General features: G+C 42.4%; 1 protein-coding gene across 1 annotated transcript in view; it reads left to right on the plus strand.

Annotated features, from left to right (window-relative positions):
* TMEM135 (transmembrane protein 135) overlaps positions 1-15,836 on the plus strand; it is a 198,056-nt gene that overhangs the window by 33,311 nt on the left and 148,909 nt on the right. Inside the window, exon 4 of the mRNA XM_074572505.1 lies at positions 10,120-10,153. Coding sequence (XP_074428606.1) covers positions 10,120-10,153 — 34 coding nt within the window. The remainder of the gene's footprint in view (positions 1-10,119; positions 10,154-15,836) is intronic.

The following is a 15,836-nucleotide window of genomic DNA, read 5'->3' on the forward strand; positions in this document are numbered from 1 at the left end:
GTGTGCCTGAATATTATCTTCGTGTGAAAGACTTGCTACTGGTATTTACTAAGCTCAATAAATAATCGTTTTCTCTTTTGAAAACTTATTGCTTAGGTCTGTTTTCTTAATTTTCGACATTATTTTGAAAGCTTATCTGTTCCTGCTGATTTTAAATGAACTTTTGCACCAGGATTTCGCTGCTGGCCTCCAGCTGTCAGTAGGAAATTGGTGGGTGTGAGAGATTAACGATACCCTAAACATAATCTGTAATACTTGTGTTATTACAGGGATGCAATCGCAACTCCAGATCTGTAGTTGGTTAGTTTGTGGTGTCAAGCTGCTGTAGAGCAGAAAAAAAATCCCCTCTTGATATTGACCTTTTACTTTTCAGGGGAAACCTGTGATTTGTGTGTGTTTGATTTAATTCTGCAGGTTATAGAGTGGTGTGTTTTACAGTGTGTGGGGGGGAGGGAAGCTGGGGGTAGGAATTCTTCCTGTTTTTGCAGACCACAAATCCTGTCTGGGGAGCCGTTACGAACTATTATGTTAGCTTCTTAGTTTATGTTCAGAAATTAAAGGCAGAGTTAACTCTTTCTTTCCTTTTTTTTTTTTTTAAAAAAAAAAAAGGACAAATGTTCTCAAATTTTACTATAACAAGGCAGTACAGCATAAGTTGTGTGCTCTTTGTTTTTCACATTCCACCCCATATATACCTTTGAATGCACCGATTCCTTTGAAAATAGTTTTATTTGTGATTTCGCAGACTTGTAGAAAATCCAAACAAAGGTTTATTGGTTAAAATAAAGTGGTAACTGTCAGAATATGCAGCGGGTTCAATTTGTGTAAAATTCAAACTTGAATTTGTAGGAAACTTATAAAAAGTGTATGTTTTCATAAATTCACTGTGCTAAAACCATGCGTAGTTCAGATCTTTTCTTGTGACCTATATGACAAGATAAGTTTTAACTCGCTTCATTCTAGTACCTATTTATTCTCAGGTCAGGTGTGTTGCTTTGAAACATTAAGAATTTTTGAAAAAGAAAATAGTAGGAACATGATGTTTTGGACTGAGGATGAAGTTAGAAAGCTTTATCACAAAGCTAAAACAATTCTTGTCTAAGCAGTGGGGTGGATGTTTTTATTTTGTGGTTTTCTGCCCCTCAACTGTTAAAAGTTTACTATAAAGAAACGTAACCCGTCGGTGAGGCTGTTTAATCAGAGAACATGTTCTCTTAATCGCATGCATAAAGATTTTTAACGTGCTGCTCTATCTGTCTTCAGGCTTCTTCTAGCCATCTCTGCTTCTAAGGGCTGCTGCGGGAGCTGTAGCGGGGCGCGGTGGGTCCCCCTCCCTGCGCTGGGAAGTTGCTGTCTCTGTTACAGCTCGCACCTAGAACTGTTCTCCCGGAAAGAGGTGCCGGTTTAGTCAATTTATGTGAATTCTGTACACAGTGGTATTCATCATGCTGTACGTACTTCCTTATTATTTCTGTCTTGGACACTTACATCCCCTTTAGTTTTGAGCAAGAAAAAAAAAAAGTGATCATAAAAGCCTATGACTGGTTAAAAAATACAATTATAGTAGTTACAATATGCTTATCATAGAATCATGGAATGGTTCGGGTTGGAAGGAACCTTAAAGACCATCTCTATTTCCAACCCCCCGCCCTGGGCAGGGACACCTCCCACCAGCCCAGGCTGCTCCCAGCCCCGTCCAGCCTGGCCTTGAACCCCTCCAGGGATGGGGCAGCCACAGCTTCTCTGGGCAACCTGTCCCAGTGTCTCACCCCCCTCATGGTGAAGAACTTCTTCCTAACGTCCAGTCTGAATCATCCCATCTCTAGTTTCAATCCATTCCCTCTAGTCCTACCATTACCCGACATCCTAAAAAGTCCCTCACCAGCTTTCTCTTAATTAATTGCAGTGAATGTTTAAATTTCAGGATGTCTCCTCAGAAAGGTTTGTGGTTTAACTGGAACAGGCAATAGAGAAAACAATGCTTTAAACTTTGTATTGACAGAAAAAGTTCTTGATGAGAAAACCACAGGGTCTGAAGTTTAGACGTACAAGATGGACAGGGCAAGGCAAAACATATGAAAGAAATAAATATTCAAAAGGAGGGATGCATATTGAGAGAAATAGCTTAAAAATGACAGGCGCCTACCTCGCTTCTGGGCTGTTAAAAGAAAGAGAAGGTGTTTGCTTTTGGTTGGAAACTTTCTTTGAGTGCTGCTGTGGTCGCAATAATTAATTTATGGTAAAATTGCCATGAGCACAAGCATGTTCTGAGGATTCATCCCACTGTTCAGGCAAGGTGGTGTGGTTTTTTTTTGTTTGGTTGGCTTTTTATTGCTTTTTTTTTTTTTAGCTTAGCAACAACTCTATATTTAAGGAAAACCATAAATATATTGAAGGAAAACCATAAATAAGAAGAGAGAACTGGCAGTGAGTTTCGTAGGAAAAAACATCTTGGTTGTATTTTAAAAATTGTTATTTTGTATGATTTGCTATTATATGAAGCAAAAGCTCCTGCTACTTGTGAAAGTGAAGTTACTCTTTGAATTTTGTAACGTGTCAAGCTAAGCAAGAAAACATTCCTCAGGAAACTGTTCCACAAACAATACGTTGGCACGCAGATTTGGAGAGTTGTCATTGCTTCTATGGGTAGGAATAGGATTTTTAACTCATGTGGGAGGGGAATTGGACTTTGGCCTAAACCAAATATGTTTTCCAGAATTTACAGCACTTACATGAAAATGTAAATACCTTGCTCACAGGCAGATGCGTTCAAAGTCTGAGAATCACTTAGTGATTTCTTTGATTTTAAAATACTATTGATTAAACAAAGAATAGGAAATTTTTAGTCTGCTTTTTATCTCCTGTATTTTCACTTTTAAGTCCTCGAAGATGAGCCCTGAAAAATAGGGGCAGTTTCAGTGAAGATCCGTGAGTATGATTGAAATCTATGGGAATATTGTGGAAAATCTGAAGGGGGTCCGTGACTGTTTAAGAAATGGTGTGGAGGCAGCAGCGTTGCAGTGGAGGTAAAGGTGTCACCAGTTTCAGTGACCGGACAGATTCTTGTCTAAAGTAGGGTGCAAATTGTAAAGGTAAGTAGCATTAGAGTAACGTATCAGTGGTTGTGGTGACCTCATTTCAAATACTTAAAGACAGATTTGATCTTTTTAAAGAAGTGGTTAATTCATTAAAGAAAAGTTTTTGTGTTATATCAGTTAGGAAGCCAGATATTTATCGGTGTAATCTCTTCTGATTTTATAATCAGAAATTATAATGTGGAAAAAATTATGTATGATATTTTGAAGTTGCTTTCCACCTTTTTTTTTATTCAGTAAAATGATGGAATTGTTTGGATGAGCACTGGGAAGTCAGCTAATGCGGCTTCCTGCTCGGGGCAGGACCAGCACTGAGTTCCACTGCTTAGGGAATTGTCTGGTCAGCCTTGCGAGCCTCTGAGGACAGAGGCCTGGCGACCCCTCTGGGTCCCCGTTCCAGTGCTTGGCTGTCTTCACGGAGAAAATGCTGTTTCCTCGGGGCAAGTCCAAATCTCCCCGGCCCTGCTCATGGTCCTCCTCGCCGGCTGATCAGTGCCCATTTTGTCCTGGGGACCAAGCCTGGGCGCAGTACTCTGTGTTGTGTACGAGTGCCGAGCAAAGGGGATTCATCATTTCCCTTGACCTCCTACCTACGCTTCTGGAAATCCAGCCCAGTACACTGCTAGGCTTCTTGCTATTTTTATCCTATAGCTTTTTGGTTTTTTTAACAGTTATTTTAGACTCTTTCCTCTGGGCAGTGCAATCGCAAAAGTATGTGGTTCTCTGTTGAGGTTTATAGGCCATAGTTTAAGAGCTATTGCTGTTAGAATTTGGCCTGAACGTTACCAAGTTGTCCGAAAAACAAATTTTATGAAATGAAACTTTTCTTGGAGGAAGGTATAAATGAACAGGAGAATTATCTTCTGGAAGCCTGTGCTCGGTTGTTATTATTGTTATATATTGTTATATATGAAAAGTAGAATCCATGAGACTGGAATTGTTCGAGCGCAGATGACGTGACCTGTGCTGAACGACTTACCTCTGAGGCATTGCCTGCTCGGTTCTCTAAGAAGCATAGAAGAAAATTCATGTGAAAGTGTGAACTGGGCGGGGGGGGCGAGGAACAAAATGAGAAGTATGCTAAACACTACTGCACTTTGGTACTTCAATTAAAGGGTAATTAAACAATGTGGTTGCTTTTGTGCAATCCTCCTTTTCAGGTACAAGAGCTAGTCTTGTTGAAACGGCTTCAGAACAGTTTTTCTCTGGTTCTTTGATTTAACACAACAGACTGTGAGGATGGACCAGGCTGTGCCATCCCACCCCTTGTCCCGCAGGTGCAGCTCTCTTAGATACTGACTGAAGTCCTTGTCCTTAGTCTGCCGCTCATGAATCTTGCCCCCAGCTTGTGTTTATCCTTCCCGAATTAAAGATCTCATATGTCATTAGAAAGAGGGCAGGGTATGTGAGATACCGTCAGTTGAAGAAAAGGAGAGGGAGGCAGTGGGAAGGCGGAATGAGGATCTTGATGGGAGCAGCCTCTGGAAGAAAACAGCATGAGAGAGAGATGGTGGAAGGGGCAGTAGGATTTGTGTGCATCTGCTGGGGCTTTCCCGTAGCAACCTTGTTGGGCCATCACTGGTGTATCTACCTGCTGATCTTGGTGCTCCTGAGATTAACGTTCAACACTGGTTCATGGACTTTAGGGGTAAAATGTTAGCCATTTATTAGTATCTTTAAAGTTCCCCAAAGCAGGTGGTTAGACATGGCTGACTAATTATTTTTGTTGTTTAATTATTTCCTGCTCTTGTAATGCCATTTCCCAATTACATTCTTCTCTTATTTACCAGCTGCAGTTTTAATACAGTCCTTGGGTCGTACCGGTGACCCTTTTGCTTGGCCTACCTCCATCCTTCTGTCCTGTTTTCCATCAGCTGTCATTGCTGCAAAATAGCACAACGTTTGCTGAACTTCCACCCACTTTTTAACAGCTGAGTTCAGGGTTGGGTGAGGGTTGCTGGATCACATTTGCACAGGGCCAGGAAGAATCCCCTTCTCCCCCTCCCCCCTGAAAACATGGGGCTATTTATTTTTAAAACAGTCAAGAATTAATTTGGAGGAGGACGTTCTGCTTGGCGTTAGGCAGGGCCAAGAACAGCAGCAGATAGAGACGGGCTTGCCGCAGGCACTTGCAGATGATGTCATCTAGCAACTTTCTGTATTTTCAGCTCTGGAAGTTCCTTCCTTGTGCACATTCATTGTCTGCACGTTTTCCCCCCTCCCGACCACTTACTTCTGCATCGGTCTCCCTGCAGCTGCACTGCAGCTTCTGGTTTCTTTCCTTCCTCTTCTCCAGCCCCTTTTCCTTTCTTTGTCTTTGTGGTTGGCGAGTTGCATTTTACGCTTAGCCAAAAGGGGCCAGAATAGAAGCTAAAGCTTTGTTAGATCAATTTCTTAGTTTTTTAGTACTTAAAACAAAAAAGGTAATAATTCAGTGGGAGGCTAAAAGACCCTGCCTGCGTGTCATCCCTGCCTGCCCGCTGTAGAGACTGAAGGAGGGAATCCACCAAGGACCTGGTGTGCCCATGCAAGAGTTATGCTGGTCTGTGCACGCTGTGTGTAATACACACACTGTAGTCTTAAAGCCGCCGCTCTCACGCGGTAGCTGGTGGTAGCTTCTCGCAGGTGGGTGTGTTACTGCAGGATATTATTGAAGTTCGGATGTTTTCCGGAATACTCAAAAGTATATTGAGTTACCAGATTAGCTGTCATGGGTAAATTTAATTCTGTGTTTCCAAACAGCTGAGTGTGTGTATATTTATCCTGAAATTTTAATACTATTATAATACTATTATAGGATTAAAAAAAATAATCCAAGAGACATGAAATATCCACTATTTTTCCCTACGAGAACAAATTAAAATAAAATTTACGGTACACAGAACTGTATTGGCTGCCAGTTTGGTAATGGGGGAGGGTCAAGACACCGATATTATTTTATCATCTGAATTCATCTATTACATGAGATGAATTTTCACCCCTTCCTGGTCAGAAACATCATGCAGTATTTTGATGCTTTATTACAACTTGTAGATGTCTCTTTGCTTTAACATTTAGAGACCCTATTCCCTGTCTGTTGTCCTTTCATTTATTGTGTGCCTCATCCTCAAAAAATCTTTAGGTTCCGGCTTTTTTTCTTTGGTTTCTGTGCTAGAGTTTTGTTTCTAATACTCCAGAGTGGTACTAGGTGGAGAAGGTATAGAAAGAGCAGATTTGTAACTCTGTACAGATTTGTAACTCTGTACTCTGCAGATTTGTAACAACAAAACCCAAACTGATTTTGCTAGTTAAAGTTTTGAACTTAAGCCAAATTTGAATCTTCCCTGTGGATAGAGCGTTAACTTCTGGAACTCAGGATGGTACATTGTTGCTTCCTGTAAATTCAATGCGATTTGAAAGCACTGAAACTTTTAAGTGGAATGTATCCTTGTACCTTAAATATCTGCTGTGAAAAACCTTGATCGGGATGCATAACTTGGCAAAGTTATAAACACCTAAACATGGGGTCAGAAAATACTGGATAAACTTTTTTTTTTTTCATAGACTCATGGAATCATTTAGGTTGGAAAAGACCCTTGGGATCATCGAGTCCAACCATCAACCTCACTCTACAAAGTTCTCCCCTACACCACATCCCTCAACACCACATCTAAACGACTCTTAAACACATCCAGGGATGGTGACTCCAGCACCTCCCTGGGCAGCCTGTTCCAGTGTCTGACCACTCTTTCTGGGAAGAATTTTTTCCTCATGTCCAGCCTAAACCTCCCCTGCTGCAGCTTGAACCCATTCCCTCTTGTTCTATCACTAATGACCTGTGAGAAGAGACCAGCACCAACTTCTCTACAATGGCCTTTCAAGTAGTTGTAGAGAGTGATGAGGTCTCCCTTCAGCCTCCTCTTCCTCAAACTAAACAGTCCCAGCTCCTTCCATCGCTCCTCATCAGATTTATTCTCCAGGCCCTTCACCAGCTTCGTTGCCCTCCTCTGCACTCGCTCCCCCACCTCGAGATCTCTCTCGTATTGAGGTGCCCAGAACTGGACACAGTACTCAAGGTGTGGCCTCCCCAGTGCTGAGTACAGGGGGACAATCACCTCCCTCCTTCTGCTGGTCACACTATTTCTAACACAAGCCAGGATGCCATTGGCCCTCTTGGCCACCTGGGCACGCTGCTGGCTCATGTTCAGCCGCTTGTCAATTAGAACCCCCAGGTCCTTTTCTGCCAGGCAGCTCTCCAGCCACACTGCCCCAAGCCTGTAGCGATGCATGGGGTTGTTGTGGCCTAAGTGCAGGACCCGGCACTTGGCCTTGGTGAAGCTCATACCATTAGCATTGGCCCATCGATCCACTCTATCCAAGTCTCTCTGTAGAGCCTCCCTATCCTTGTGCTTAGCTTTGTGTCATCTACAAACTTGCTGATGGTACATTCTGTGTCCTTATCAAGGTGATCAATGAAGATGTTAAACAGAAATGATCCCAACACTGAGCCCTGAGGGACACCACTTGTGACCGGCCGCCAGCTGGATTTAACTCCATTGACCACCACTCTTTGGGACCGCCCATCCAGCCAGTGCTTGATCCAGCAGATCGTATGCTCATCCAGGCCATGAGCTGCGAGTTTTTCCATGAGAATTCTATGGGGGACAGTGTCAAATGCTTTTCAGAAGTCTAGGTAGACAATGTCCACAGCCTTTCCCTCATCCAATAATGGGGTCATCTTGTCATAGAAGGAGATCAGGTTCGTCAGGCAGGACCTGCCTTTCACAAACCCATGCTGACTAGGCCTGATCCCCTGCTTGTCCATTATATGAGTTGTAATGGCACTCAAGATGATCTGCTCCATGACCTTCCCTGCTACCGAGGTCACACTGACAGGCCTATAGTTTCCCGGATCCTCCTTTCTGCCTTTTTTGTAGATGGGCGCTACATTTGCTACCCTGCAGTCCATTGGGACCTCCCCAGTTAGCCATGACTTCAGGTAGATGATGGAAAGTGGCTTGGCGAGCACGTCTGCCAACTCTTCCAGCACTCTTGGATGTAACCCATACGGTCCCATAGACTTGTGCGCATCCAGGTGGCGTAGCAGGTCACTGATCACTTCCTCTTTCATTGGGATGACCTCGTTGAGCTTCCCCTCCCTGTCTCCTAGCTCACGAGGCTGGTGCCCAGGGAACGGCCAGTTCCACTGCTAAAGACTGAGGCAAAGTAGGCATTGAGCACCTCAGCCTTTTCCTCATCCTTTGGGACTATGTTTCCCTCTGCATCCAGTAAGGGAGGGAGATTTTCCCTAATCCTCCTTGTTGTTAATGAATTTATAGAAACATTTTTTGTTATCCTTAACAGCTGTAGCTAGGTTGAGCTCTAGCTGCGCTTTGGCTCTCCTAATTTTCTCCCTGCATAGCTTCGCTATATCCTTATAGTCTTCATGAGAGACCTGCCCCCTCTCCCAGAGGTCATAGACTCTCCTTTTGTTCTTGAGGTCCAGCCAAAGGTCCCTATTTAGCCAGGCCGGTCTCCTTCCCCGCCTACTTGTTTTTCGGCACACGGGGACAGCCTCCTCCTGTGCCTTTCAGACTTCTCTCTTGAAGTGTGTCCAGATGGTTGAAGCCTGGGAACTATGCACTAGGGGTTTCTCTGTTTCCTGCTACCTGTGATTTTGTTTTGCTCGCTTCTTAACTGCCATGATAGCAAGATATGTTCAGTTAATACACCATTCTCTTAAGCACTCTATGAATGCTTGAAAACGTAGTCTCATGACAAAATGGAATACGGGAGCCTGGGTTGGACCCTCTGTTTTTCATGTAGTAGCAATATAAAAAAACCCCACCTAATCCTGAATGATGTGAAGACAAAGATGAGATCAGGTTGTAAACTCAGTTCCATACTGAGAAACTTTAATGGTTATGCATGTGGTGTCTTCTATGTTATTTTCAAGTTTTGTGTGTAATAGCAGCGGGGGCAATAAGAAAAATCCCAAATACTACAATGCTGTAAAATCAAGAAGTTAAGAACAGCATTCCGGTAAAAAATACTGAAACTGAGGGTTGCAGCCGTTGGCTGTACTCTCTGTGCTAATCTTTGCAGAAGAGGAGGAAGGGATGTGGGCAAAGCAAATCTGCAGTGGTAAGGTTTTCCGCTTTGTCAAGGCCGATGGTGGCTTGTGAATGAGGTACAGAAAATGACTGGTTTTTTCATCTGCACCCTGCAGTGACACCTAATACAGGCTGTACTGGAGCAGCTCACGTCTGCGTAGCCAAGAGTTCCGTTTTGCTCTTGTGCTGCAGTAGCACACGTGTGAGAAGAAAGTCAGGAAAAGTGTGAGAGCGTGAGCTCAAGTTTATACTTCCCTATCTAAATGGTAGTGTGCGCTCTGGGCTGAGACGTAGAGGCAGATCCAAAAATAGATGGGGGAAAAAAAAGATTAGATAAAGGTTAGAGGAGAAAATGTGCCAGGGCACTGTTGCGTTTGTGACCTGCAACTAAAAAAGATAGGGCGTACTGGTTTGAGCCAAGATTTCTGCAGCGTCAGTCCCAGGAGAAACCATTTTTCGTGATAATGTAGGCAGAAGGGCTGAGGCACCTTGAGCGACATAGCACTCATCACAAACCAGGAGCTTACGCACGAGCATTCTTCTGTAAATTCACAATTTAGCTTTGGCCACTGTTTGTATGCTTCTGTTACAGGCTCGTGTGCAGGCTTTTATTTTGTGCGAGGTGCTGTGTAATTCAAGGTGCCTTGCGCCTTCCCGAGGGCTTCAGGACTCGTGCGGCAGCAGGTTGCTATATATAACTTCGTCCTGTCATTCCTCGCTTCTTTGGATACCGTGCTGTCAAGGTGCTATGTTTGGTTTTGTACTTATTCTTCTCTAGGGTGATAATGATTCATCCTCCATCAATGGTCTGTTTTTTAAACTCTCTAATTTAATTTTAACTTAAGCATTAATTTATTAAGGCTTAAAGTGTTTTTCTTCAGTGTGCATAAAATGTTTAATTCATTCACTAATTTTATCGTTTCTGTTTACAGGAGAGGTCTCCTCACAATTTACATGGCCAATCAAGTAAGTAGTCCTTTATTTCAAAAATACAGGTTTGTAAGATCCATTGGAAATGTATCTTGTTTAAAACGGATGCTGAGGTTCAGTGCCTTTTTAATGCTTCCAGGATTTTTCTTTTTCTTTAAAAATTACGTGTCATTAGGTAAATAAAATTTATCTTAAAAGCAAATTGTGACTATAGGTGTTTTGGAAGTAGCTGTAAAGCAAAGGCTGAAAGGTATCGCATTGTGCTGTGCTCAAAATTCCTGCTATCGTAGCCCCAGGAAAATGGGTGGTTCTGTACATCCCCTCCGTAGTAGAGTGGCATCTGGTCCTTTTAATGTTCATTATTTTGCAGATGACCAATTCAACACCATATACTTTAGTTTTGTAATTAATTGTTTCACAAACCAATGTCAAATATGGCACATGCAAACATTTTTACCACGTGGTTGTATAGATTTAAATGTTTTTGCGTCACATTCCCTATCATCTCATTCAAATACGTAACAGTAGTGAATTTATCTAAAGGACACTTTGAGCGTTAGCTTTTTCTAAATACCTGATAGTTCTGTTACATGATGGTACTCCTTTAGAACTGATTTTATTATGCCAAAAGAATTATCTGAGGTTTTTGTAAAGTTTAAGTTGTGTAAAGAGTCACAGAAACTACAAAAAGGGAAACGACCTAAGAGTTGTGTTGCAGCCACTGTAACGCTTTGCTGGGGCTGCAGTGGAGTCGTGCGCGTGTGATCTTTTCACCATCATCCAAGAATTCTAATGAGTGAAAGTGATGAGACAAAGGCAACGTGTTGCAGAACGGACTGGGGTGATAAGATTGGTACCTTCTCGTCCATCCTTGTAAGGCGACTGGTGGTGACTCTTGTAGTTCTGACGATTTTGGGAGGGGGGCTTTCGGAAGGAGGTGACAGCATACGTTTGCTAGCAGGTAAACGTCCTGGAAACGCCCTGTACGTGGTTGCCAAACCCTTTACAGACTTCTCCCTCTCCAATTCTGGTGTTTTAACGATGTCTTCAGGCAGAAATTGTTTCTTGGGTTATTGTGTTTTCATATACTGCCTGTCATTACACACAGACTCAAGTGCAGATCACAGACTTCAGAAGAGAAGAAATTAATTCTTGCCATTAATTTTATTACTGTCAGGTACCGTGTTAACTTTTATAGCTGATTCACTTGGATGGCTCGTACAGTATCCTTTAGGATTCCTTTTATTTGTAAAATTTTTTTCCTAAATTGAAAAGTTAAAAAACTCTTTTCTTGAAATTTAATTAATTAGATGTTCACACCCTCAATAACGTGTGGGAACAAGGCTGGATTCCTGCACGGGTATGTTAACCGTGAAAGGTTTGAGGTTTTCCCTGAATTCAGGAGAGTGTGGAAACTGTGTAGAAACTCCTCACTCGGGAAGCATAGGTTATGAAAATGGGGGTAATTAGTGGGGCATGACTGCGTTCATTTGGGACGGACTTTTTGAGAGAAGGGTGAGATAGGTGTGCTTAAACAGCAGCACCTCCCAGTATCGCCGTTCTGAGAAGGCTGTCGTCACCTTGGCGGCTCGTAAGCTGCCGTGCCACACGCTTCCCGTGCTGTTGGGTGCTGTGAGAAGGGAAAAGTCGACTGATGCGCTTACCTTTTATTGACACCATTCCATGCAATGGATGTTCTCTTCAGCGTAATGGTTTATTTTCGTCACAAATCTTTGGTGAGCTCAGGGCTACCAGGGTTTGCTTCGTAAACTGCCCTTGATCATGACATACCTCGTTAGCAAGCTGTGTGATCACTGTAAATGTTTCCTTATTCGTGTTGCTTGTCTTTGGTTTAGAACTTTATATTCTTTGATGAGATTCACTTAGAAATTTACTAAGCCTCTAAAACATTTATTTCTGTCATTTTTAGCATACCCCATTCTGAAAGCTGTCGAATTGTAATCATCACTGACGGCAGCGAGATTGTGAAACTACACTGCGTTTCTTGCATTCTCTAAAAACTTGTGTCAGGACCTATTAAGATATTCATTGAACTAAATGTATTCTTTTGTTTTGTTTCTCGTTTTCCTAAACTCTGTTTAGCAGCCTGAGCAACAATAATTGAGGCTTTTTGTGTGATTCTTCATGTGTGCCGTCGCCCCGTTAGACAGACAGGAGGTAATTGTAATTAGGTTTATTGGTTATTACAAGCAATTATCATGACTGCAGAGAGCTTTTATAGCCATATTAGGGCTTTTAAATCAGAAAATGTTACTTCCATTGTCCTGGTGGCAATGCGTGACAGTTTGTCCTCGGAGATGAGTTGGCTTAGTGGAAAGGGGGAAGGTGTGTTAAAGCTGTCGTGCGCGGCTGCTGTTTCTGCGCTGGGAGTGAAATGCAGTGGGTCTAAGGACTGGTGTTCTAAAGGGGGCATTTTTATTGATTTCTAATCTGGAGCTACTGGAAACATGTGAATAAGTGTCCTGGCTGATTTTCAATAAGTCAGTGATTACAGATTCACGTGAAGCTGAACTCCCCAGTTGCATTTCCTTGCTGCTTACACAATAAAATGACTGATTAAAAATAAGCATTTAGGTTATGTATACTCTGTGGAAAAATCAAATAAAAATGCTTTCTTAGACTAGCTTTCTGCTAAATTGAAGCTATACAACAATGCACGTTGGGGCTTGGATTTTCTTTTTTTTTTTTCTTTTAAGATAAGAACTAGGAATAAGTTCTTACCTAGAAATAAGTAAGAAGGAGTGAAGGATCTGTAGTTTTTTGATATGCAGAGTCTAAGATCAACTTCTGAGCTTCTCACTGGAAGTTGGTCAAGGTTTTTAGAAGTGGGTTAATATGTTTGAGCCCTTTAATTGTTGAACACGTTGGTTTGGAAATTTTTAACTAGTTACAGTCTGAGAGCTGACGTTTCTGTAGTAGCCCGGAGCAGAGTAGCAGTAATCGGTGCTGTGGACCACACAGGAGCACGGAGCCTTTCAAGTTCCATTTTGGATCGCACATCTTAAAATCAAGAAGTTTCTAAGATCGTAAGAGATGCAGTAGTAGTGAGTATATAAGGTGATCCTTCGTGCATAATTTAAGATCAAAAGGAACCCCAAGATTCCAACAAAAGGTGGGAAGTGAAATGTAATCTCTTCAGTTATTTTTATCTGGAAAAGTAGGTGATATAAATGACTGCCCGTGAGTAAGGCGTGTAGCTCTTACGTTTCAAAACAGCTACGGCATACTTCATTGGGAACCGCTCAGCAGGTGAGTTGTTGCTTTTAAGTTGAAGAAACCCTGTATTTGGATTGGGAATTACTTTTTTTGTGTTGCAGACGAAACAAACAAAGGCTGCCTTCAATATGCAAGATAGGAAGGGACTAATCTGGAATAGGGCCAATTTGATATAAAACTTTTGAGAAACAAAAGTTTGAGAAAACCTAGTTGTCGTCACTGAAATGTTACACCAAAGAGGCAGTTATGCTAGAGTATGCTGAACTACAAAATGCGTTGGTTTTTTCCTTTATCAGGAAAAAAATGAAGTTTGTTTACGTGCCATGTTTGAATTTCAAACTGTGCATCGCTATATCAATGGCTTGTAATGTTTGTGTTGTATTTACAAAATTGGAAACGTTAATATTAACAGACTGCTCTTCAGCGTCACGGGCGACATGGTGTAAGGTAAGGCAGGTGGGTGCAAAAGGCAGAGCCATGCTGTTGAGGGCTGGTAGGAGGAGGTGTAGGAATCTGACCCGGCCAGAGAGACAGCCTTAGGGAGTGGAAAGGTATAAATTTGAAAAATTAGACAAGAAAGATAGGAATAAAAAGGAGGCAGAGAAGTACAATCTGAAGATGAGAAATGAGGATTTATTGTGTCAAGAGACATGAAGGGACTGGAGCTGGGCTGATGTAATGGGGAAGGGTTTGTGGGAGCGTTACAGGTATGACGAGTGGAAGAAAGATGAGAAAACATCGAGTCTATTCTAGTTAAGGCAGCGAGTGTGTGATAAAGAAAATGATGTTTGTGGGGAAAGGGAAGGATGAGTTTTGTTGCAGTTACTGTGAAGAGAAATTTAGCAAGAGCCCAGAGAGAGAGGTTATTATTGAAGTCCTGGATACGGGAGCTGGAGAAATTGTTGTCAGCAATTGCATCTGGGTAGAGTTTACACAGAACTACGACAGTCTCATGTTTTATTTATCGCTATGCTGTGGTTGTCGGTGCATCTACCAGTTGTGAGGTATTGTGCGTAGGTCCTCATACACAGAGGAAGAGGTCGTGTTTCAACGTAAGAAATACACAGCCGTGCGTGTCATCAGCAGCCTGAAAGCAAAGTGTGGGAGGGAGGATACGTCTTCCCAGATGCAGCACAACCCGGGGATCGTACATTAAAGACCGGTCATAATGAAGGGAAACGCCGAGAGAACAATCAGGAGTGTAAGAAGAGTGGGGTAAAGGAAGACCTTCAGAATTTGGTACATCCGAACTTGTGACATTTTTTTGGAAAACGCATGAGAGCTGCTGTGAGCGTGTTCACTTCAGCAGCCTGCTGATGAAGCTGAGAGCCTGCTCACCTCCTCGCCCTTGCTTCCAGACATACCAACTCTCCCCTCCCTATATCTGCTATTTCAGATACACTTTTTCATTTATATTTCAGTTGAGAAATAGTTAAAGCTACTAAAAAACGCTGTTCCCGTTAAACAAGTAGTGAACGAAGCGAGCTGATCAAAGGCATTCCAGTGGGTGATGCTCTGCTTCTGTACATGATAGAGAGCCAGTAACACGGCTGAGCGCTTTTAAACTAGTCCAGGCAGTTTCACAGTTGAATTGTTTTTCGGTTCGTAAATAGACTAAATGTGGGTTCATTTTGACTGTGCCGTTGTTTATTCCAACCAGTTGATGTGAAGGCTGCGTGTAAATTGTACTCCTAAAGCTTGAAATATTTGGTTTAGGAGCATGCAACAATGCTGAAGCACAGGCTTAAAAAGAAATCCCTTGGGATCTAATGGAGAAATGAGTATCTAGTGCTGTTCAGTCAGCTTTAACTCCAGAGACTTGTGTGATTTTTTTTTACGGGATAGAAGTCATAGTGATCCAAAATATCACTAAATCTTCGTGCTTTGCAATATCTTAAAAAAAAATCATAGCCATTAGCCTAATTTAAGATATATATGGCACACGCAGGCAGCGAAGTGGATACCAAGCTTGACAGAGAGATGGCACAATATAAAACATGGTTTGAATGTTTGAGGCCAACAGCCCTTCAGTATTACTTTCCATCTACGCTAAAGTTGTTATTGTTTCATGCTTTGTGGGGGTGATACATGGAGGAGTGAAAGAATGAGGAGGGAGACTTGCTACGGCAACAGAACAACCCAACAGAAACGCACTGTTAAGCTGCGCTTACGCTGTTCCTGGGCTTTTAAGGTTTTGTTAAAGGCAAACTGGTAATGTCGTGGAGGAAGGTGCTTGCACACAACAGGCGCTCTGACACTGGGTGTTCCTGAGTGATTTTTCTCACCAGCTTATCGAGTGCTCCCTGTACAAAAATTGCCGACGTGTCCGGGTGGTTAAGGATGTTTCAAGAAATACCTCGTGCCAGTTGCAAATAAGCGTGGGAGGACACTATGAATAATGCAGGTTGAAGGTGGGTTTTTTCATGAGTAATGTGCTGTTTGATTATGAAATCATGTTTTTGTCATTTGCATAACTTGCCAC

Source organism: Larus michahellis, chromosome 1 (assembly GCF_964199755.1).
Source record: "Larus michahellis chromosome 1, bLarMic1.1, whole genome shotgun sequence".
In the NCBI taxonomy this organism is placed as follows: domain Eukaryota; kingdom Metazoa; phylum Chordata; class Aves; order Charadriiformes; family Laridae; genus Larus; species Larus michahellis.